The 23,917-nt window shown below is 40.9% G+C and overlaps 1 protein-coding gene across 2 annotated transcripts in view; it reads left to right on the forward strand.

Moving 5' to 3' along the window:
* The window catches only part of GATAD2B (GATA zinc finger domain containing 2B), a gene marked incomplete at both ends in the record, with an annotated part of 109,345 nt that overhangs the window by 80,630 nt on the left and 4,798 nt on the right, over positions 1 to 23,917 (forward strand). Inside the window, 5 exons of one of the 2 annotated variants that reach the window (XM_084241923.1) lie at positions 12,474 to 12,809; positions 20,152 to 20,281; positions 22,526 to 22,657; positions 22,958 to 23,089; positions 23,530 to 23,700. In XM_084241923.1, coding sequence (XP_084098049.1) covers positions 12,475 to 12,809; positions 20,152 to 20,281; positions 22,526 to 22,657; positions 22,958 to 23,089; positions 23,530 to 23,700 — 900 coding nt within the window. Of the gene's footprint in view, positions 1 to 12,473; positions 12,810 to 20,151; positions 20,282 to 22,525; positions 22,658 to 22,957; positions 23,090 to 23,529; positions 23,701 to 23,917 lie in introns of those variants that run through there. The other variant, XM_084241924.1, reaches the window with a different exon arrangement.

A 23,917-nucleotide genomic window follows, 5' to 3' on the forward strand; every position in this document is an offset into this window, starting at 1 on the left:
AAGCTGTCCACAGACAGCCTCTGCAGTGCGGGTTCAATCCCGGCCAGCCAGGGAGATTCCCACAATGGCATGGCAGACCTCTCCTGTTGCGCCCGCTGCTCCCCTCAGCAATGTCTTTGGTCAGTTTGCCTGTTCTGCTCCTCGCTCTGTCTCTGGTGAATTCTCTCGCCCTCCCGTGCCTCTGAACTGTACTCCAGTTCTTGTATAAATAAATAAATCTTTAAAAAAGAAAAGAAAAGGGCCTCCCAGGTGGCTCAGCGGTTAAGCGCTGGGTTGCAAAGCTGCCCACAGCCTCTGCAGCACCGGTTCAATCCCCGGCCACCGGGTGAGGGTCCCACGTGGCGTGCAGACCTCTCCTGCCGCCCACTGCTCCCCTCAGCAGTGTATCATCAGTCTGCCTGTTCTGTTTCCCGCTCCGGCTCTGGTGAATTCTCTCACCCTCCCGTACTTCTGACTGTACCCAGTGCTTGTATAAATAAATAAATCTTTTTTAAAAAGAAAAGAAAAGAAAATTAGACTGCACAAGAAGATGCCAGGAAATATTTTCATAGTAGAGATAAAGTAAGTTGATTAGAACTCCATTGTCATTCTAGAGTGAGGATAAGATGAAAATTTCAGGCAAAGTTGAGTGTTTACCACTTAGGTTTTCTAAAAGAATGGATAAGGAATGCGTCAAGAAAAAGGAATTTGAGTCCAGTATGAATGGCAAACAAAAAGAAAACTTGTGGGAAAATCTAAATTATCTTACTGTGTGTACACACTAATGATGACTCATTTGATAGGAGCTAAGAAAACAAGATAGGACTGAAGTTAAAGAGAAAAGTGAATAAAGAAAGCGTAAGTCAGTCTAAGCATAAATAAAGCCAGGTAATAGAATGAACAGAACTTGGTAAAAATGAAACCAAATATATGTAATGATGATAAATGTAAATGAACTAGCTAACTAAAGAAACAAATTAACAGTTTGAATGGAAAAGTAAATTATAGTGAATATTGCCAAAAGTCAAGTTAAAATTAAAAATGGAAAAAGTTGTTCCAAACACCCGAAAGTTGATGCCTCCATATTAATTACAAGCAAAATAAGCACTGAAGCCATAATTTGGGGAACTTTTAAGATACAAATAAATACATGTTGAAAGAAGAAAGAATTTTAAAGGAAATTTAAAATGACTGAAAAGATCTTTTTTTCACTTTGTTTTTGAAAGATTTTCTGGCAGGTATGGTATTCTAGGGTGTCTGGTTTTACTTTCAGCATTTTAAAGATACAACTGTCTTCTCCTTTGTATAGTTTTTAACAAGAAATCTGATGTTGTCTTTATATAACATCTCTCCTTCCACCATTGACTGTTTTTGATTATGTACTAATTTTGAGCAATTTAATATATTTTTTAAAGATTTATTTGTTTATGCATACAAGAGCTGGGGTACATACAGGCCAGAGATGCCAGGGGTGGGTTGGGGGAGTGAAAGGATTCACCAGAGACAGAGTGGGGAACAGAACAGGCAGACTAACTGAAATACACTGCTGAGGGGAGTAGCAGGCGAGACAGGAGAAGCTTCGCCATGTGGGTTTCTCCCTGGCCAAGCAGGGATTGAACTCGTGCTGTAGAGGCTGCAGATTGCTTCACAGTGTGGTGCTTAACCCTGTGTGCCACCAGGGCGGCCCCAATTTAATGTTTTTGATGTAGTTTTCTTCATGTTTATTGAGCTTTAGGGGTTTGTTGAGTTCTTGGATTTGTAGATATATTATTTTTATCAAATTTGTCATTTTTGACCATTACTACTTTGTGTATTATTTGTCTACTCCATCTCTTTCCACTCTTTGAAGGACTCCAGATGAGTCATGCACTACATCCTGCATGTATGACAGTGGTTCCTATATTTAGGTTCATATACCCTCGGACATTTGCACAAGGACAAAATCGTTAATGATGCATTTCTCAGCTGGATGGTTTCACTTAGAGAAGGAATGTAGGGGATCCAAATAAGGGATGTGGTGGGGGGGGGAGTAATTATAATAAAGTAAAAATCAAAATCAACTGGCAACTATAAACCAGAGACATTCTGCAGGAGGGGTTGGAAGGAGTTGGATCAGAACAGGGTGGGAAGAGCACAAGGGACTATGGTGATGGTACACAAGTGATTGGGTGGTGGGAATTCCATGGGGACTATACTCAAGATGATAAAGCATACATTGTATGAAAATGAAGAAGAATATAAAAAAATATATAAAATAATAAAACTAAAATTAAAAAGAAAAGACATGAAGAGGTATAGAATGAAAGCATCTTGGAACTAGGAACATGTCTCGAATACACAATCCCAGTGAAAATTCTCTACCGTCAGAAAACTGTGAAAGCCTATAGTTTTCACAGATTGGTGATAAATTGGTGCGGTCTAAAACTCTCATTAAAATAGCTGAAGGCCTTTGTCATGCCCTCGTGCTTACATCTCTATTGGCTAACCATCCCAAATTTCTCTGTACAATATCTGATTTTGATAGAATTTATCAATGTGGTCCATTTTCTCTGCTTAATCAAATGTCTATGTCATGCTCAAAAATGAATGTAACCCCTTTGATATAGTCTAGCAAAGGCAGTACACAGCAGGACTGTATTTTTGCTAATTCTACATAATAAATATTTTGACTCTCAAAAAAAAAAAGGAAAGATACTTGGTTTGTTTCCATTTTTTGGCTGTTATGACTAATGCTGCTGTGAATGTTCATGTACAGGTTTTTGTGTTGACACAGTGTTTCCAGTTATTTTTGGTATATACCTAGCAGAATTGCTGTATCATATGGTAAATTTTGTTTAACTTAGTGAATAACTGCCAAAGAACTAACATAGTGAGTGACTGAAGATTGGTTTCTTCTACATGCTCCCCAAAACTTGTGTTTTTTTTTAATGATAGCAATCTTTTTGCAGTTCCCACTTGTATGGTACTTCATTCTTTTTAAAATCTGGCCTTCTTTGTCTTACTATACCCTTGACTCCATCCTTTGAGTTTAGGAATCTGGCTCTACCTTACTTCCCCCTCTTCACACCAAATCCTGGATCTCTTATGCAATAAAATGAGGGCAATTGTAGAACTCACCTTGTTTGTTTCTTGCTCCTGTAGGATCACTGTCCTTTGTTGCCTATTGTTTAGTGTCTTGAAAACCCTCATGTGTTGTGTTTTGTCTGTTTTCTTTTTCCTTATTGCAGAGGGCAAATCTGGCCTATACCAGACCATCTTGGCCAGAAGTGGAAATTGTAGCATTGGTTTTTTTTTTTGTTTGTTTGTTTTTTGTGGGACCCTTGCCGGTGGCCAGGGATCGAACTGGCGCTGCAGAGGCTGCGGGCAGCCTTGCAACCCAGCGCTCAACCGCTGCGCTATCAGGGGAGGCCCCTGTAAGCGTTGGTTTTAACATCAGCAAATTGATGCCTAATGTTGAGTTGGAGAATAGGGAACTATATTGTATGTTTTTGCTGTGAAGTTTTACACAGCAATTCAAACAGATGAGCTAGAACTTCATGTATTCACTTGGATAAAACTATTTTTTTTTTAGGATTTATTTATTTATGCAAGAACTGGGGTGTAAGCCAGAGGTGCAGGGAATGAGAAGATTCACCAGAGAGTGGGGAGCAGAACAGGCAGATGTACTGAAATACTCTGCTGAGGGGAGCAGCAGGCAAGATAGGAGAGGTCTGCTGTGCCATGAGGGTTAGCTCCCTGGCCAGCGAGGGATCAAACGCATGTCGTAGTGGCTGGCAGTAGCTTGATAGTGCTGTCTTTAACAACTGCGCCACCATGGAGGCCCTTCAGTAAACTTTAAATACTAAAAAGTTGAACATTGAAATGCAAAATAAGAATATGTACAAGGATTATTTTTAAAACATAATTTCTAAAAATTATAAACTAGTACATATTTATGGATACATTATAAGCAATAAACTTATAAAATATTCATGTGAATGATAACAAATCCATTAATACCTTTTAGAGGGTAGGGTAGGAGGGAGGGTAGAGAATTGGAGGTGAAGTTACTTATTCTGCAATTATATAATTTATTTCACTAAAAATAAATTAGGAAGCCACTTATGACAAATGACCATCTCGAACATGTAGAGAAGGCTCAAAACTCAACAGAAGCAGGGAAAAAAAAAACTCCAGGTAGTTATTAGAAAATGTGCAAAAGATATGAACAGAAGTTTCACTAAAGAACATTTACAGGGGCCTCCCTGGTGGTGCAAGGGGTTAAGACTCAACCTATGAAGCTCACCACAGCCACTACAGCGCAAGTTCAATCCCCGGCCAGGGAGGTGACCCACATGGCGCAGCAGACCTCTCCTGTCTTGCCCGCTGTTCCCCTCAGCAGTGTATTTCTGCCAGTCTGCCTGTTCTGTTCCCCACTCTGTCTCTGGTGAATCCTCTCACCCCCCAAAAAATTCTGGCCTGTATCCCGGTTCTTTTACGCATAAATAAGTAAATCATTTTAAAAAAGAAAAAAGAACATTTACAGATGACAGACACATTGAAAAATGTTCAACATCATTATACCATAGGGAAATGCAAATTAAAACCATCAGGAAATATCATTATGCACTTATCAGGATGGTTTAAATAAAAAAAATAGTAACACCAAATGCTAGTTGAGGATATGAAGAAACAATTTCTCAGACATTATTTGTGGGAATATATGATGTTATAACTACTCTGGAATACTTACTGGCAGTTTCTTACATAGCTAGACATTCATTTGCTATATGACTCAGCAGTAGCACTCTAAGGCATTTATCCGACATAAGTGAAAACTTAGGTTCCTACAAAAACCTGTATATGAGCATTCATGAAGCTTTATTTGTTAACAGCAAAACACTAAAACAACTCAGTTGTCCTCCAGCAGGTGAATAAATTGTGGTACATCCATACCTTGGACTACTAATTAGCAATAAAAAGGAAAAAACTATTGCTACATGCAACAACTTAGGTAAATCTCAAAAGGATTATGCTCAATGAAAAAAAAATCCCAAAATTTATATCCTCTGTGATTTCCAGTTAATTTTTTTGAAAGACAAAATTTTAGAAATGGAAAACGTTAGTGATTACCAGTGATGTGATGGGAGAATGGGAGGAAAAGGGTGGATGTGATTATGAAAGATCATCAGGAGGGATCCTTGAGGTGCTGGAACTATTCCTGATTTTGACTGTGGTGAATCTCTATAAATGTGATAAAACTGAATAGAATTAAATACACAAGTGAAAACAAATAAAAATTGGGGAAATCCGAGTGTAATGTCAGTTATATCAATGTTGATATCCTGGTTGCAGTAGCATATAATAGTTTTACAAAATGTAACTGTGGTGAGGAAATGGAATCTTTATGTATTACTTTTTATAGCTTTTGTGAATCTCCAGTTATCTCAAAATTTAAAATTGAATTTAAATATTAGAAAAAAAATCAGTAAAAAAAATAAAATAAAATAAAAAAATAAATATTAGACAATATTAAAACTTGACCTTTGTCCTCTACACTTTCCTACAATTTGAAATATTTCATTGTAAGTAGAACTTGCCATCTCTTCATTGTGTACAACAATAAAATTCTAGTGAATTGTATTCACTATATAGTGAATGCAGAGAATTGGAGGTGGTGTTATTCAGGCTACAACTATATCTTTGATATGAAAGATGTGTCCGAAAAAAAGAAATCATTAAGAAATATTTGTGGAAACATAAAATATTTTTGTTCATGGGCTTCCCCTGGTGGTGCAGTGGTTGAGCGCTGGGCTGCGAAGCTGCCCACAGCCTCTGCAGCACCGGTTCCATCCCTGGCCGCTGGCAAGGGTCCCACATGGTGCACAGACCTCTCCTGCCGCCCGCTGCTCCCCTCAGCAGTGTATTTTCATCCGTCTGCCTGTTCTGTTCCCCACTCTGGCTCTGGTGAATTCTCTCACCCTCCCGCGCTTCTGACTGTACCCAGTGCTTGTATAAATAAATAAATCTTTTAAAAAATATATTTTTGTTCATGTATTAATATTTAAAGATCTGTAGATTTTTGAAAGAAATATTAAGATTTTTTTAAAAGATTTATTTATTTATGCATACAAGAACTGGGGTACAGGCCAGATGTGCAGGGGGGTGAGAGGATTCACCAGAGACAGAGTGGGGAGCAGAACAGGCAGATGAAAACACTGCTGAGGGAGTGGCGGGTGAGACAGGAGAGGTCTGCTGCTCCATATGGGTCCTTCCCTGGCCGGCCAGGAATTGAACCAGTGCTGCAGAGGCTGCAGACAGCTTCACAGCGCTGCGCTCAACCCCTGCGCCACCTGGGAGGCCCTCCTACCTAGAATTTTTTAACCAAATTACTTTTTAAAATTTATTTTTTATGTGTTAACAAAATACTGTTTTGCTTTGTAAAGTATGTTTATATTGGGGTCAGTTTAAATACTGGGAAGGGACCTCCCTGGTGGTGCATCCTCCTAACACTTAGGATCCTCTTAGTCTTTGCTACAGGCCTGGATTTTGACTTGGGTGTCACAGTGAATCAAAATCTTGACTGATCGAGATATAGAGCTATATTACTACCTGGCCATTCTTGTTTTTCCCAATAGTCAACAGTAAATTTAAAGCTGGGCATTTTTCTGCTTCAGTTGTTGGAGAGTTTTCTTAAAGCTGTCTTAATTTGTTGAGTTGTTATTCTTTCCTAGTTTTCCCTTAGCTTTCTAATCATTTCTTCATTTCCTCCAACCAGCCAACCAACCCATAAATGTTAATTATTGTCTGAGATTCTATCCTTGGCCCTTTTCCTTCTAACTATATATTCATTTTTTTTCTTGTCATTTTCACTCATCCCTCTACTTTGCTTCAATTACCTCCTTTAACTGTTCAAGTATGTATTCTCAGCGCTGGCCTAATGCTGACTCTTTTGTTTGTGTGCCATGTATCTACCTGTTTACTCGCTGTCTCCCTCCACCTTTATTTCACATGAACACTTCTGACATCTTTCCATTGAGATATTTTCAGTTTAGGTAACAGAAAACTCAGCTTATGCTGACTTTAACATTAAGGGAATTTATTAACTTGTATAGCAGGAATCCAGAGACCAGCTTCAGGTAGTTTGATGTGGTAACACAGCTATGTAATTAGCTCCCACCTCAGTACCCTACTGAGTGTCTGCTTTATCTGCAGCTTGTGTTCCCTCATGATCACAAGATGGCTGCCTGTAGTGGCATGCCAGGGCTACATGTTTTCTTATTTAGAAAAAAAGAATAGGGTCTCCCTGGTGGCACATGGGGTTAAGACGCAACCTATGAAACTATTTGAGCCACTGCAGCATGAGTTTGATCCCTGGCTGGCCAGGGAGCTACCCACATGGCACAGCAGACCTCTCCTGACTTGCCCACTGCTCCCCTCAGCAGTGTACTTCAGTCAATCCATCTGTTCTGTTCCCCAGTCTTTGTCTGGTGAGTCCTCTCACACACACCCCCCACCTCTAGCCTGTAACCCAGTTCTTGTATGCATAAATTAAAAAAAGAGAGAGAGAATAGAACTGATAGTATTCAGGACATCCGACTCAGTAACTTAGATTTAAGAGTCAGGAAAAGTGAAAGATAATTTTCAGGCCTCTAGCTTTTGCTTCTGGATGAATTGAATTCTCTCCACTGAAATATTAGGGGGTGGGGGGAGAGCAGGATATAGGACAGCAGAGAAAATGAGGTCATGTGAACTTCAAGTACTCATTAGTTATGCAAGCATCTGTCTCCTATTAGAATGGAATTCTTAAATACCCATTTTTTTTTTACCTTATTCCTAGTGCCTAGGAGAAATTTAAGAACACATGATAAAGTGCCTAGTGGCATGTTTGTCTTTTAAGTAGGTGCTTAAGACATATTAGTTGCCATTATTAGCAACTCAGAGGAAACAAAAAAGCTTCGGCATTAAAAGACAACATACAACATTAATTTTATAGCATTTGTATTTTGGGAAGGAATTTTTGTTTGCAGTGTTTACATTGCATATTTTTACAGCTTTATTGGAATATAATTCAAGTGTAAAATTCAGTGATTTTTGAAAGGAAACTTAAAATTGTACAACTGTCAAAACAATCCTATTTTATAACATTTTCATCTCTCCATAAAGAGTACTTATGCCCTTTTTTCAATTGGTCTGTTATTGATTGGATTTTTTTTATTGTGGCAAAATATACATAACATAAAACTTGCCTTTTAACTCTTTTCTCTATGTACAATTCAGTGGCTTTAAGTACCTTCACAGTATTGTACTGCCATTACCAGTCTCCATTTTAAGAACTTTTTCTCTAACTCCGGAGACTCTGTTCTCATTAAATAACTCCTCACTCTGCTGCTGCTCCACCACCAGCCATTGGGAGCCTTTATTCTACTTTCTATCTCTGTGAATTTGCCTTTTCTAGGTAACTCATGTAAGTGGAGCCATAAAGTATTTGTCCTTCTGTGTCTTTACTGATGTTTTCGGTATTCATCGTATTTTCATTGGATTTTTTTTAAAGATTTATTTATGCATACAAGAGTTGGGGCACAGGCCAGAGATGCGGGGGTGAGAGGATTCACCAGAGACAGACTGAGGAACAAAACAGGCAGACTAACTGAAATATACCGCTGAGGGGAGCAGCGGGAGAGTCAGGAGAGGTCTGCTTCGCCATGTGGGTTGCTCCCTGGCTGGCTAGGGATCGAACTCATGCTGCAGAGGCTTCGGATTGCTTCATTGGATCTTGAAGCAAACATGACTGTGAGCACAAAGTTGGGGCATATAGACCAGTAAAGTTAGGGTAGACCAGGAAATTTTGACCAGTGTTCTCAAGCCCGCTACTGGTAAAGATGACTTAACCTTATTCAGATAATCGGGTTTTGATTTATTCCCACTTCCAACATACCTGTTTGTGTCGTTGGTATATAATAAGAGAATTAATTGAATTGCTTTTAGCTATTGAGTTGAATGTTCAGAAAGTCAAGATCATGGCATCTCAACTCAATTCACTTCTAGGTCATTAAGTTTTGTCATATGCTTTTTTTTTATCTTTTATTTTTTAAGATTTATTTTTATTTATTTATATAAGCACTGGGTACAGTCAGAAGCGTGGGAGGGTGAGAGAATTCACCAGAGACAGAACGGGGAGCAGAGCAGGCAGACTGAAGTACACTGCTGAGGGGAGCAGCGGGCGGCAGGAGAGGTCTGCGCACCATGTGGGACCCTCCTCCGGTGGCCGGGGAGCAGCCGGGGATTGAACCGGCGCTGCAGAGGCTGTGGGCAGCTTTGCAACCCAGCACTCAACCACTGCGCCACCAGGGAGGCCTTGTCATATGCTTTTATTGCCCTTGACTATAATTTTCTCAATACTTAGAAACTGTACTGTATTAATTTATATTTGTATGTCCTGCTGTGTACTTTTCTGAAGTACTTTTCACTTAGATTTATAATCAGTTGATTGATATACTTTCCTCACCCTCCTCAACTCCCCATGACATTCTCATTTATACTCTCAGTATGAGGTGTTGATCTGTTATCCACAGTATTGTTATTGTGGACTTAGGGCTTAACTTTTTTTTTTTTAAGATTTATTTATGCATACAAGAACTGAGGTACAGGCCAGAGGTGTGGGGGGTGAGAGGATTCACCAGAGATAGAGTGGGGAACAGAGCAGGAAGACTGACTGAAATACATTGCTGAGGAGAGCAGCGGGCGAGTCAGGAGAGGTCTGCTTCGCCATGTGGGTTGCTCCCTGGCTGGCTAGGGATCGAATTCGTATCACAGAGGTTGCAGAGAGCTTCATAGGTTGCATCTTAACTCCCTTTGCCACCAGGGAGACCCAGGGCTTAACTTTTGATGTTCTGTAGGATTCAGCTTTCCAATTACTCTGTTAAGGATATTTTTTAGAGATAAACCACTCTAGAAGTAACACATGTCAAAATAACAAATTTTGGAGGGGAGGACCTCTAGGTAAGAAGTGTATTTATTATATATGCTATAATATGTCTCATATCTGAAGCTGTTAAAAGAAAACTAAGAGGGCATCCCTGGTGGCGCAAGGGGTTAAGATGCGACCTATGAAGCGCACCACAGCCACTGCAGCATGAAGTTCGATCCCCAGCCAGGGAGCAACCCACATGGCACAACAGACCTCTCCTGATTCACCCACTGCTCCCCTCAGCAGTGTATTTCCATCGATCTGCCTGTTCTGTTCCCCAATTTGTCTCTGGTGAACCCTTACCCCCCACATTTCTGGCCTGTACCCCAGCTCTTGTGTGTATAAATAAATAAAATCTTTTTTGAAAAAGAGCGAGAACTAAGATAGGAGGAATTAGAGCCCTCATATGCTGCTGGTGGTGATAAAAATGGTACAACTGTTTTGGAAAACAGCCTAACAGTTCTTCACAAAACAGAGTGTTAACATAGGACCTAGCAATTCTACTCCTAAGTATATACCCACTAGAATTGAGAACATAGACAAAATTATGCACAAAAGTTCACAGTAGCGTTATTGGTAGTGGTGGTGGTGGGGGGAGAATATCCATCAACTGATAAATGGATAAACAAAGTATGCCATAAAAAGAAATGAAGTAGTGATGTGTGCTATAGCAAGAATGAACCTTAAAACTAATACTAAAAGAAGTCAGTCACAAAAGACCATATACTGTATAATTCACTTTATATTTAAAAAGGCAAATTCAGAGACAGAAAATAGTGGGGGACAGGTAGAGGGAGGGGAAGAGGCATGGGAGAATGACTACTGATTGGTATGGGTTTTTTAGAGGATAGATGATAAAAGTTGATTATGGTGATGGTTGCACGACTCTGAATATACTAAAAAAAACTTAAGTAGGTGAATTGTATGCTGTGTGAATTTGATCTCAATAAAACAGTTCTTTTAAGAGAGAAAAAAAAATGTTAAGAAACATTACCCAGGGCCTCCCTGATAGCGCAAGGGGTTAAGTCTCAGCGCTATGAATCTATCAGCTGCCACTGCAGCAAGGCCAGGGAGCCAACCCACATGACGCAGCAGACCTGCCCTGTCTCACCTGCTGCTCCCCTCGGCTATGTATTTCAGTCAGTCCACCTGTTCTCCCCATTCTGTCTCTGATGAATCCTCTTCTCCTCCCTCCCCCAGCACCTCTGGCCTACACTCCAGTTCTTGTATGCATAAATAAATATTTTTTTAAAAAAAGAAAAGAAATATTACCCCAAAATTCAGAGACCTGGGTTTTGACTTTTCTCTGATCTCCAAAAGATCTGTTTTCTTTCATTGGAAATTCTTTTGTTGATTACTGTCTTTCTTCATTATAAACAGAAGAGTCAACTAGTCCTTATTTTACTCTGTAATACAGAAAGGATGATACCTCAAGCACATACATACTTTTCTTTGTAAGAGCACCAGTTAACATTGGTAGTCATCTTTGTCCTATTACTTGAGTCTATAAATTGTCAGACTGATCTCCATATCTTAAGTATGGAAGTCATAACCTAAGGTACAGAAATTAAGTTTTATTGAGCACCTTCTGAGCACCCTCACTTTTACAGATGAAGTTGAGACTGAGGTCAGTAAAGTAACTTATTAAATATTTGACATTGTGAAAGTAACAGTTTGGGGCCTCCCTGGTATGGCGCAATGTAGGTTAAGTCTCTGCACTATCAAGTTGCCAGCCACTGCAACATGAGTTCCCCGGCTAGGGAGCTAACTCACATTGTGAAGCAGACCTCTCCTCAGCAGTGTATTTCAACAGATCTGCCTCTTCTGCTCCCCACTCTATCTCTGGTAAATCTTCTCACCCCCAGCACCTCTGGCCTACACTCCAGTTCTTATATGCATAAATAAGTACAAAGAAATCTTTTGTTTTTTTAAAAAGTAAGTAACAGTTTGTACCTGTATTTCTATGATTCAAAAAATTTTCTTCCCAGGGCCACATTGCCTTTTCCTACCAAGAATACAACCTTGGATTTAAAGGTGTTGGGAAAATTCTGTATTTAGAGTTTGTTAGTGTAAATTAAAGTGATAATTAGTTTGCCTTTAATAACTTTTTCTTTTTTTTTTTTTAAGATTTATTTATTTATGCATACAAGAACTGGGGTACAGGCCAGAGGTGTGGGGGGTAAGAGGATTCACCAGATATGGAGCGGGGAACAGAACAGGCAGATACTGATGTACACTGCTAGGGGAGTAGAGGGTGAGACAGGAGAGGTCTGCTGTGCCATGTGGGCTAGCTCCCTGGCCAGGGATCAAACTTGTGTTGCAGTGGCTGCCGATAGCTTCATAGTGCTTAGACTTAACCCTTTGTGGCACCGAGGAGGTCCTAATACAGAAATTCTGTTAAGGTGTTAAGGTAGAAAGTTAGTTCAGCTAACTTTCAACTTCTGTGTATAAATATGTGATTCTTTTTAATACCTTTACCACTCACCCTCTTTCTCATGAATTACTTAAGGGACTTGATTCTGATGTCGTATTTTCCTTTCTATAGGATGGATAGAATGACAGAAGATGCTCTTCGCTTGAATCTGTTAAAGCGGAGCTTGGACCCAGCAGATGAGCGAGATGATGTCCTGGCCAAACGACTCAAAATGGAGGGGCACGAGGCCATGGAGCGTCTAAAAATGTTGGCACTGCTCAAACGGAAGGATTTGGCAAATCTTGAGGTGTCACATGAGTTACCCACTAAACAGGACAGCAGTGGTGTCAAAGGATATGAGGAGAAACTCAATGGGAATCTCAGGCCTCATGGAGACAACAGGACTGCTGGGAGGCCAGGCAAAGAAAACATCAATGATGAGCCTGTGGATATGAGTGCTAGACGGAGGTAGGGCTTGGTGCAGCGACCTCAGGGAATAAGGTCTTTTCATAATCTAAGCCTATGAAAATGGAATGAGTTCCAATGATAGGATGCTTTTTATCCTAAACCACCTTGGAAAAGACATATCCAAGCCATTTGACTTGACCGTGAATTCCCTCATTTCTACTTTTTTTTAAATTTATTTATTTATGTATACAAGAGCTGGGGTGCAGGCCAGAGATGCGGGGAGTGTGAAGATTCACCAGAGAGTGAGGAGTAGAACAGGCGGACTGACTGAAATACACTGCTGAGGGGAGCAGCGGATGAGACAGGAGAGGTCTGCCTCAGCATGTGGGTTGCACCCTTGCTGGCCGGTGATCGAACTCATATTGCCAAGGCTGCGGATTGCTTCATAGTGCAGTGCTTTAACCTCTTGCACCACCAGGGAGCCCCTCCCTCATTTCTAAATGAGACTATGCCTCAAAAACTTCAGCATACAGAGGAAACTCATAGTCTTTACCCTTAAGATAAATTGGATGTTTCTGGATAAAGGAGGCACTGTAAAGCTGATACTATAGTTAGAAGTCAGTATACAGGGCCTCCCCGGTGGCGCAGCGGTTGAGCGCTGGGTTGCGAAGCTGCCCGCAGTCTCTGCAGCGCCGGTTCGATCCCCAGCTGCTCCCCGGCCACCAGAGGAGGGTCCCACATGGCGCGCAGACCTCTCCTGCTGCCCACTGCTCCCCTCAGCAGTGTACTTCGGTCCTTCTGCCTGCTCTGCTCCCTGCTCTGTCTCTGGTGAATTCTCTCACCCTCCCGCGCTTCTGACTGTACCCAGTGCTTGTATTAATTAATTAATTAATTAATTTTTTAAAAAGTATTAAAAAAAAGGAGTCAGTATACACTTTAACGCTAATCTTATAACCACTTTAGGAGGTAAAAACTATTTTCAAATCATTCCAGTAATTTTAGGATCTGTAGTTATGACATCACACACAAGTACACATTTTACAGGTGTTTATAGTAGTGTATGTCAAGGTTGAATACTTGAAAAGTGGAGCACACACTAAGAGGAGTTATAGAACTGACTGAGGATAGAACCTACCTGAGTCGTGAATTACATCAAGCAGTACTGACTAGGTGCAGACAACTCTAGTTTTAAGAACATTTACATTATTAATGGTTCTCATGATAGACATGAGAATTACTCTGCAGTGTTCAGATATCCTCCAACTGACCTTACTGATTTTGTCCTGGAACTGATCCAAAGCAGGATCTCTAAGAAACTGAACAGTAGGAGAAGGAAGGAATGGTTATAACCTTACCTGCATTTTTCTGCCTTTTAAAACGTTTATTTGCTAGTATTATCCCAGGATAATTTTTTTTAACCACACCCAAGGAGGGGACTTTTTTCTTGCTGATAACGTTAAACACCCTTAGGATATTTCAGACAAATCCCCTGGTGGTCCTAAATGAGGAGGGAAATCCTTAAAAGATGTAGGTAGGTCAGCAAAATATTATGTAAGTAGGTTAATACTTAGATCCTTTGGAGGGGGAAAAAGGAAGTGGGTGAATGACTTCTTGTACCTGAGTAACCCACTTGCTTCAGAATCACCCTTACTGTAAATTAAGGAGTAACTATTTTATTGAGTAGAAAGAAGAGGAGAGATACTAGGTGGATTCTCTCAAAATGTACTGAAAGTACATTTTTGACAGAAATATTATTGATCATTTTGGTAAGATCTTACTATTGGAAGTCTACTGTACCACAAAGTCTGGGTTAAAAAGTCAGACTAGGACCTCCCTGGTGGCAAGAGAGGGGTAAAGACTCAACCTCTGAAGCTATCCATAGCCACTGCAGCATGAGTTCGATCCCCAGCCAGGGAGGTGACCCACATGACACAGCAGACCTCCCCTGACTCGCCCACTGCTCTCCTCAGCAGTGTTTTTCAGTCAGTCTGCCTGTTCTGTTCCCCACTCTGTCTCTGGTGAATCCTCTCACCCTCCACACCTCTGGCCTGTGCCCCAGTTCTTGTATACATAAATAAATAAATCTTCAAAAAAAATTAAAATAAAAAGTCAGACTAGCCTGAAAACCCTTTAACTTTTTTGCATTTAAGTTTATTTTAGAAGGGTAAACTTTTGGAACTTGACCCTCTGAAAAATGGAAAAGTATTTTTAATGGTCTTCAGGGAAATAGACCTCATTGATGTAAACCATCTAAATCTTCATTCAACATGGGAAAATAGGCATTGTTGGCCCCTGTCATTCTTCTCTTTTACCAGATATACTAACAGCTATTTCCACTTAGCTCCAAGCTTTTTATAAGAATGCGTACGGTTAATAGGGTCTTCATCTTAGGCAGCAGTAGTGTCTTTGGTATGGATAAAAGGAGAGAATTTAGGGCCTCCCCTGGTGGCGCAGGCAGTTGAACGCAGCAGCTGTCCGCAGCCTCTGCAGTGCCTATTCGATCCTGGCTGACCGGTGAGGGTCCTACATGGTGCGCCAGACCTCTCCTGTCTCGCCTGCTGCTCCCCTCAGCAGTGTATTTCAGTCAGTCTGCCTGTTCTGTTCCCCACTCTGCCTCCGGTGAATCCGCTCATCCTCCCGCGCATCTGGCCTGTACCCCGGTTCTTGTATATATAAATAAATAAATCTTAAAAAAAAAAAAAAGGAGAGAATTTAATAACACAAGGGAATGTGGTGATGGTTCAGAGGTGATGTAGTGGGAGAACTATGGGGAATACAACAATGTAAGGAAAAAAATTAATAAATGAAAAATTTTAAAAAAGAAAAGGTACAAAGATGGAAAGAAAACTCATAGATCATGTGATTGAGAAAACAAGGAGATAATTTAAAAGCATGAAGAAGGAAGTAGTTCTTTTTTTTTTTTTTTTTTTTTTTGAAGACTGATTTATTTATGCATACAAGAACTGGGTTACAGGCCAGAGGCGTGAAGGGTGGGAGGATCCACCAGAGACAGTGGGGAACAGAATAGGCACACTGACTGAATTACACTGCTGAGGGGAGCAGTGGGCCAGTCAGGAGAGGTCTGCTATGCCTTGTGGGTTGCTCCCTGGCCAGGGATCGAACTCAAGCTGCAGTGGCTGCGGATTGCTTTGTAGGTTGTCTCGCGTCTTAACCCCTTGTGCCACCAAGGAGGCCTGAAGCAGTTCTTGACATTTATCATAATTCCTTAAATATCTTTTTCTTTTTGGCCATCAATTGAACATGTGATATCTAGGAAATAAGGTGTACACGAACCCAGTGATACTGTATTTTGGAACGCTAGACATGTTGGTTTGCTTTTTACTACTAAGATAAGGATTAGGAATTTTATAGCTTCTGGTAATCTGCCAATGTAAGTCACAAGTGATACTAGCAGCAAGTCAGGCTTTTATTTATTTATTTATTTTTGAAGATTGATTTATTTATTCATACAAGAGCTGGGGTATAGGCTAGTAGTATGGGGCATAGGTGGGGGAGGGGGGAGTGAGAGGATTCATCAGAGAGAGAGTGGGGACCAGAACAGTTAGGTTTACTAAAATACACTGGTGTGGGCCTCCCCAGTGGCGCAGCGGTTGAGCGCTGGGTTGCGAACCTGCCCGCAGCCTCTGCGGTGCCGGTTCGATCCCCGGGTGCTCCCAAGTTACCGGAGGAGGGTCCCACATGGCGCGCAGGCCTCTCCTGCCGCCTGCTGCGCCCCTCAGCAGTGTACTTTGGTCCTTCTGCCTGCTCTGCTCCCTGCTCTGGCTCTGGTGAATTCTCTCACCCTCCTGCGCTTCTGACTGTACCCAGTGCATGTATAAACAAAACAAACAAACAAACAAATAAATAAATAAAACATGCCTCTATTAAAAATAAATAAATAAATAAATAAAATACACTGGTGAGGAGAGCAGTAGGTAAGACAGGAGAGTTTTGCTGGGCCATGTTGATTAGCTCCCTGGCTGGGATTGAAATCCTGCTGCAGAGGCTGCTGATAGCTTCATTGTGCTGAGACTTAACCCCTTGTGCCACCACGAGGCCCACATCAGGCTTTTAGTATCTTTCTAGTAGATAAGGTTTCATACTTAAGAACCAATACAGTAAAGCATATGTTTGGAAAATAATTTGTCTCTAGAATATTTAATAAATGAGGGCAGAATCCAGGTCAAGAGTGAAAAAGAAAAAAAATGATGAATGAAAGTTGACTTGGACTTTTGCCTTTAGCTATGCTAGCTGTGGATCTGATTATATCTGAAACTAAAATACTGTTTAGCATTGTTCTCAGCTACAACTTCCTGATGAGTGCCCCTCAATTCTAAAATCTTGTCCTGAAAAGTCTTGGTGCTGGGCAGTTCCTATCCAGTGGATGGCACCCACTGACACTAGGAAGAATTACTTAGTTCAGAAGTAATCTGTGATTTATGTATTTAACCAGGACTAGAATGGAAAGTGCATCTGACTGTTGATCTAAACATTGAGGGATCAAATAGAAGGGATACATACCAGACCTCAAGATTTTTCACTCATGTTAGTTTACAAAAGGAATGGTGGGGGGGAAGGAATATAGAAGAAATGATAAAAACACCAAAAAATTGGGCTGCCCTGGTGGCACAGTGGTTAAAAACAGTGCTATCAGGCTATCACCAGCCACTGCAGCATGAGTTCATCCCCAGCTGGCCAGGAGCAACCCACATGGCGCAGCAGACCTCTCTTGTCTTGCCCTCTGCTCCCCTCACCAGTGTATTTCAGTAGGTCTGCCTGTTCTGCTCCCTGCTTTCTTTGGTGAATCCTCCCCCTCCCCATATTTATGTATGCATAAATAAATAAATCTTAAAAAACAAAAACACCAAAAAGTGAATTTAAGCACTTTATTTAGACTTGACCATTATTCTAAAAACTTGGGGTTGGTAAATGAAAGTTCTTTTCTCCCTCAAATGGCTTCTTTTTCTATAACCCCACATTCTCAGTTCACTATGTCTATGATCTGTAATTATATAGCAACCCAAACAAACTTAATAATTTCCACAATAGTAATTCTCATCACTCTCCCCCTATTTTGTTTTCTCAGTTAAATTTGGGTAATTTTAGGGCTTCCCTAAAATTATACCCTCGTGGTGAGCAGGTTGAGTGCTGCGCTGTGAAGCTGTCTGCAGTCTCTGCAGTGCAGGTTTGATTCCCTGCTGACCAAGGGGGATACCCACATGGCGTAGCAGACCTCTCTTGTCTCTCCCGCTGCTCCCCTCAACAGTGTATTTCAGTGGATCCGACTATTCTGTTCCCCACTCTCTCTGGTGAATCCTCTCACCCTCCACCCCCCATGCGTCTAGCCTGTACCCCAGTTCTTGTATAAATAAATAATTCTTTTTTAAAAAACTGGATAATTTTAGTAACTCCCTGTTGAGAAATTGAAGGTCTAGCCCAACCATCGGGGTGGGATTATTCAAAAACCACACGTGTCCCAACAAGATGTCCAAAGAAATGGTAGAGACTTTCAGAACTAAAGATCTATGAATTACATGTTTAAATAAGACCTGAACACACAATGCCCTTGTGCTGTATACTCCTACTCCCCTGAAGTCCTCAAGGGAACAGAACCTGGGAAGTTATCTTTAAGAGACCAGAGGAGAGTGGAAGATAATGGTCAGAATTTCTGTTCTTAAGCAATAAGTGTCACTTTTTATCATCTTGGAGAAGCAAATGTGATACTTTAAGGGTGGCCCCAGAAAGACAGACAAGAGTTGTCCAATAAATAGGATTGGGAACAAGGGGAGCCAATGTGGAAGATTCAGGTTTCAAAGTTTTTGTTAAGCTGTTTCCACCTCATCCGCCTGGGAGATGCTGAGTAGAAGCGTGGCAAGTAGATGCAAGTTCCATATATTTAGTTCTAGAGTTTCAGTCTTCCAGAAGGCAGCAGACGTTATACCTAGCACTATCTATTCCTTCAAGCCACTGACAACAATACCTTCTTTTGCCTGAACTTTTTTTTTTTAAAGATTTATTGTTTTTATTTATTTGTGCATATAAGAACTGGAGTGTAGGCCAGAGGTGCAGGGGATGAGAGGATTCACCAGAGTCAGAGTGGGGAAGAGAACAGGCAGACTGACTGAAATACACTACTGAGGGCAGCAGTGGGTGAGACAGGAGAGATCTGCTGCACCATGTGGGTCACCTCCCTGGCCGGGGATCAAATTCATTCTGCAGTGGCTGGTGATAGCTTGATGGTGCTGAGACTTTAACCCCTGCACCGCCAGGGAGGCTCCTTTTGCCTTAACTCTGGACAGGATAGTCAGTTACTGGAGTTGTCACTAACTACTTTTCTTATATATCCTCAGATAACCAGCACTGTGTTGTTATCAGTATAATCAGCTGCCTGTTTAGCAGTTTATCATCTATATACCTGAGGTAGACAATGAGGGTCTACTGCTTTTGCTCTTCTTCCTCTGTCTTCTTAAGCCTCTGTATGAGACAACCCAAAGGAAAGTTATATATAGGAAAAACATTGAGAATTATATTAAACTCAGTGTAAGAAGATGAAGTCTCGGGCCTCCCCGGTGGCGCAGCGGTTGAGCGCTGGGTTGCGAAACTGCGCACGGCCTCTGCGGCGCCAGTTCGATCCCCGGCTGCTCCCCGGCCACCGGAGGAGGGTCCCACATGGCGCGCAGACCTCTCCTGCCGCCCGCTGCCCCCCTCAGCAGTGTACTTCGGTCCTTCTGCCTGCTCTGCTCTCCGCTCTGGCTCTGGTGAATTCTCTCGCCCTCCCGCGCTTCTGACTGTACCCAGTGCATGTATAAACAAAACAAACGAACCAGCAAACAAATAAATAAAGCATGCCTCTATTTAAAAAAAAAAAAAAAAAAAGATGAAGTCTCATATTCCCATTCCTTTTTTTTAAAGATTTATTTATTTATGCATACAAGAACTGGGGTGTAAGCCAGAGGTATGTGGGGCTGAGAGGATTCACCAGAGAGAGTGGGGAGCAGAACAGGCAGATCTACTGAAGTACAATGCTGAGGGGTTCTGTGGGTGGACGAGGCAGGATAGGTCTGCTGCACCATGTGGGTTGCTCCCTGGCAGGCTGGCAATAGCTTGATAGCAGTGTGTTTAACCCCTGCGCCACCAGGGAGGCCCATATTCCCATTCTAAAGCCAGTTAGTGTCTTTGTCTTTTTGTATCCTCTGTAAGAAATTTAAATGGGAAAAGTACTTTTGTTTTCACTGACATCATTATTTACATATTGGTGTCTTCTTTATCCTAGGACTTAAATGTCTCTTCTGGGTGAATTAGAATAGACCAAAGTTCCCTGAGGTTTCTTCATTCTAAAGAAGTTTTGACTTTGTATGAATCATCACTATTAGAAACACCTTAATTTTTCCTTTCCTTGCAGTGAGCCAGACCGAGGAAGACTGACACCCTCCCCAGACATCATCGTTTTGTCAGACAATGAGGCTTCCAGTCCCCGGTCCAGCTCCAGAATGGAAGAAAGACTCAAAGCAGCCAACCTGGAGATGTTTAAGGTGGAAAAAAAAGAACCAGAAACAAAAAGAATTTATTTTTTTGTCTTAAATTCCTAGGTGTCTCACTTGTGTTACTTTACAGTTATTTTTTGGGTCTAAATAACTGCCCATTGGTGAAATTCTTTATAAGTGATTCTCAACATTAAGGCCATGCCTTTTTTTTTTTTAAATAAATTTTATTTTTATATTCCCCATACAATTGCAACCCCCTTATTTTGACTCCAATCCCTCCCCTCCCCCTACCCCCCATAGAGTGTCTCTGGTTCATAGTATTTTGTTGATTTTGATTTTCACTTTCTTATAGTTATTCATTTTCCTGGTCCCTTATTTAAGTTTTCTAGATTCCTGCTATGAGTGAGACCATCCGGTATTTTTCTTTTTCTTTTTGGCTTATTTCACTGAGCATGATCCCTTCCAGCGCCATCCATGTTGCTGCAAATTGCATGTGTTTATCTTTTTTGAATGCTGAGTAATATTCCATGGTGTATATGTACCACATCTTCTTGATCCAGTCATCTATTTTTGGGCATTTGGGTTGTTTCCAAAGCTTAGCTATTGTAAATAGTGCTGCTATAAACATAGGGGTGCAGGTGCTCTTTGGAATTGCTATTTCTGTGTCCTTTGGGTAAATACCTAGGAGTGGAATTGCTGGATCATATGGAAGCTCTATGTTTAGTAGGTCCAGAAATCTCCACACAGCTCTCCATAGTGGTTGGACCAGTTTGCACTCCCACCAACAGTGCAGGGGAGTTTCTTTTTCTCCACATCCTCGCCAACATTTGTTGTTGCTAGTTTTTTTAATATGTGCCATTCTCACTGGTGTAAGATGGTATCTCATGGTAGTTTTGATTTGCATTTCCCTGATTGCAAGTGATGTTGAACATTTTTTCATATGCCTGTTGGCCATTTGCATTTCTTCTTCAGAGAAGTTTCTTTTCAGCTCTTCTGCCCATTTTATGACAGGATTATTTTCTTTGTTGTTGTTGAGTCTCATCATTTCTTTGCAGATTTTTGTGATCAGTCCTTTATCATTAGTGTTGTGTGCAAAAATGTTCTCCCAGTTGGCGGGGTTTCTCTTTGTTTTTGTTATTGTCTCTTTTGCTGTGCAGAAGCTCTTTAATTTGATGGAGTCCCAGCTGTTTATCTTTGCCTTCACTATCACTGCTTTGGGTGATGTGTCTGTAAAGATGTCTTTGATGTGCAAATCACGTAGTGTTTCGCCTATATTTCCTTCTATGTATTTTATGGTTTCAGGTCTTATGTCTAGTTCTTTAATCCATTTTGAGTTGATTTTTGTGTATGGTGTGAGGTAGTGGTCAAGCTTCATTCTTTTGCATGTAGCGACCCAGTTTTCCCAGCACCATTTATTGAACAAACTTTCTTTGCTCCAATGCATAGTCTTTGCTCCTTTGTCAAAGATTAGTTGACCATAAATCTGTGGGTTTATTTCTGGATTTTCTATTTGATTCCATTGGTCTGTGTGTCTGTTCTTGTTCCAGTACCATGCAGTTTTGATGATTATGGCTTTGTAGTATAGTTTGAAGTCTGGGAGTGTGATGCCTCCATTCCCTTCTTTTTTTTTTTCAGGAGAGCTTTGGCTATTCGGGGTTTTTGGTGATTCCATATGAATTTCATCAATAATTGTTCTATTTCTTTGAAGAATGAAATTGAAATTTTTATTGGAATAGCATTGAATCTGTATATTGCTTTTGGTAGGATGAAGGCCATGCCTTTTTTGAGGGATCTATTGGAATCAAATGGAGAAGATAGCTTGGAAAAGAATTTTCAATATAATTTTTCTTAGGAAAATAAAAACAAAACCTCACAATTCAGGTCATATGAAGTAAACTCTTAGTTGGAAGGCTGTCTTCTGCATTCTATCCTGGGTCCCAGAAAATGGAAGAATTTCTAAGTTTTACATATGTATTGGAGAATATACGGTTTAAAAAGATTTAGAAGCATGTTTTTAACGGAAAGCATGTAGTTACTTTTTGGCCATTCTTCTATGTTTCCAGGCATGTGATTGATTAACATTTGTGTACGATCTCTCCTTTTATCCTATAATTTTTTGAGTACCTACTACATGCCAGGCACTGTACCAGGCCCTGGGAAACAAAAATAGTAGTTCCCTAGCTACTTCTGCTACTTGTGGAAGTTGAAGGTTTCATACCTCAAAGAAATCAACTTGTAGGAAGGAACTCTGAGTACCTGCTGCTATAACTGACAGTTTCCATGTTTCCTTAGGGGAAAGGCATTGAGGAACGGCAGCAGCTTATCAAGCAACTGAGGGATGAGCTGCGATTGGAAGAAGCCCGACTGGTGTTGTTAAAGAAACTGAGACAAAGTCAGCTACAGAAAGAGAATGTGGTCCAGAAGGTAATGTGCCCTGAAATAAGAAACATGGGGAAAGGAAAGAAAAACTCTTATGACAATAGGCGACCCAGGTAGGTGCAACTGGGTGGTTCATCTGGCTCCATGGATTTTTACTCTCTAAGAATAGTGATTTTTTTTTTTTAATCTTATGCCTTACTGAAGAAAATCTTGATTCCATATTCTTCATTACCAGAGCTTTATAAGTGCTCCCACTAATAAGAAATTTAAAAGTCTAGAAGTGTGCCAGATTTCTACCCCTAATCATTGCCTTTTCATAGTCTCATTTTCTCTTCTTTTCCTCAGACTCCAGTTGTACAGAATGCAGCATCTATTGTTCAGCCATCTCCTGCCCATGTGGGCCAGCAGGGCCTATCCAAGCTTCCCTCCAGGCCTGGGGCTCAAGGAGTTGAACCTCAGAATTTGAGAACATTACAGGTATGTGACCCATGGTAGGATCTTACTATTGAAGGACTCTGTTTATCCTATCTCTGTTTTGGGACTTTTGTGATGATATTAGAAGACTTAGCCATCATAGAGGTGTTATTACTACAGGTAGTTCTGTTGGTCCTTTATAGCATAAGTCAGTCTGCAATAAAAAGATGAATAACCCTCATCTTTTCAGTGTAGTTACTCTCTAAAGATTTCTAACTTAGCCCCTTTCCATATAGTGTTAAAGAGCTTAGACTAGAAAAGCAGGGAATCTCTAGCCATTCATCAGGGTATCCAGTGATGGTAGATCTAGCCCATAGATTACTAGACAAAACTACCAAATCTGACTATGTTTCTATGTTTTTATTTAGCTATGTATGAGAGAGAATGTTTTCTCTTTAGCATTTACCACCTACAACTAGTTTTTGTCCTCCTCTTCTCCTCAGGGTCACAGTGTCATCCGTTCAGCAACCAATACCACCCTCCCACACATGTTGATGTCTCAACGTGTTATTGCACCAAACCCTGCCCAGCTACAGGGTCAGAGGGGCCCACCTAAGCCTGGCCTTGTACGTACCACAACTCCCAATATGAATCCCGCCATCAATTACCAACCGGTAAGAAAGAGGCCTAATGTGGAGACAGGGAAATTTTCTTTATTTGCTTTCCCTGTTGAAAGGGATTTTAAGCTTTGGAACATGGAGAAATTCTAGGACAGCAAGGGTAATTTAGGTGAAACTTGGATTGACAGCAGTTCCAAAAATGGAGGCAACAATACAACAATAATGGTGGGAAAGAGAGGTTATACAGCCAAGCAGCAATAAACTAAAACCT

The sequence above is a fragment of the Talpa europaea genome (genome assembly GCF_964194135.1).
Source record: "Talpa europaea genome assembly, chromosome: 9".
Classification (NCBI taxonomy): Eukaryota; Metazoa; Chordata; class Mammalia; order Eulipotyphla; family Talpidae; genus Talpa; species Talpa europaea.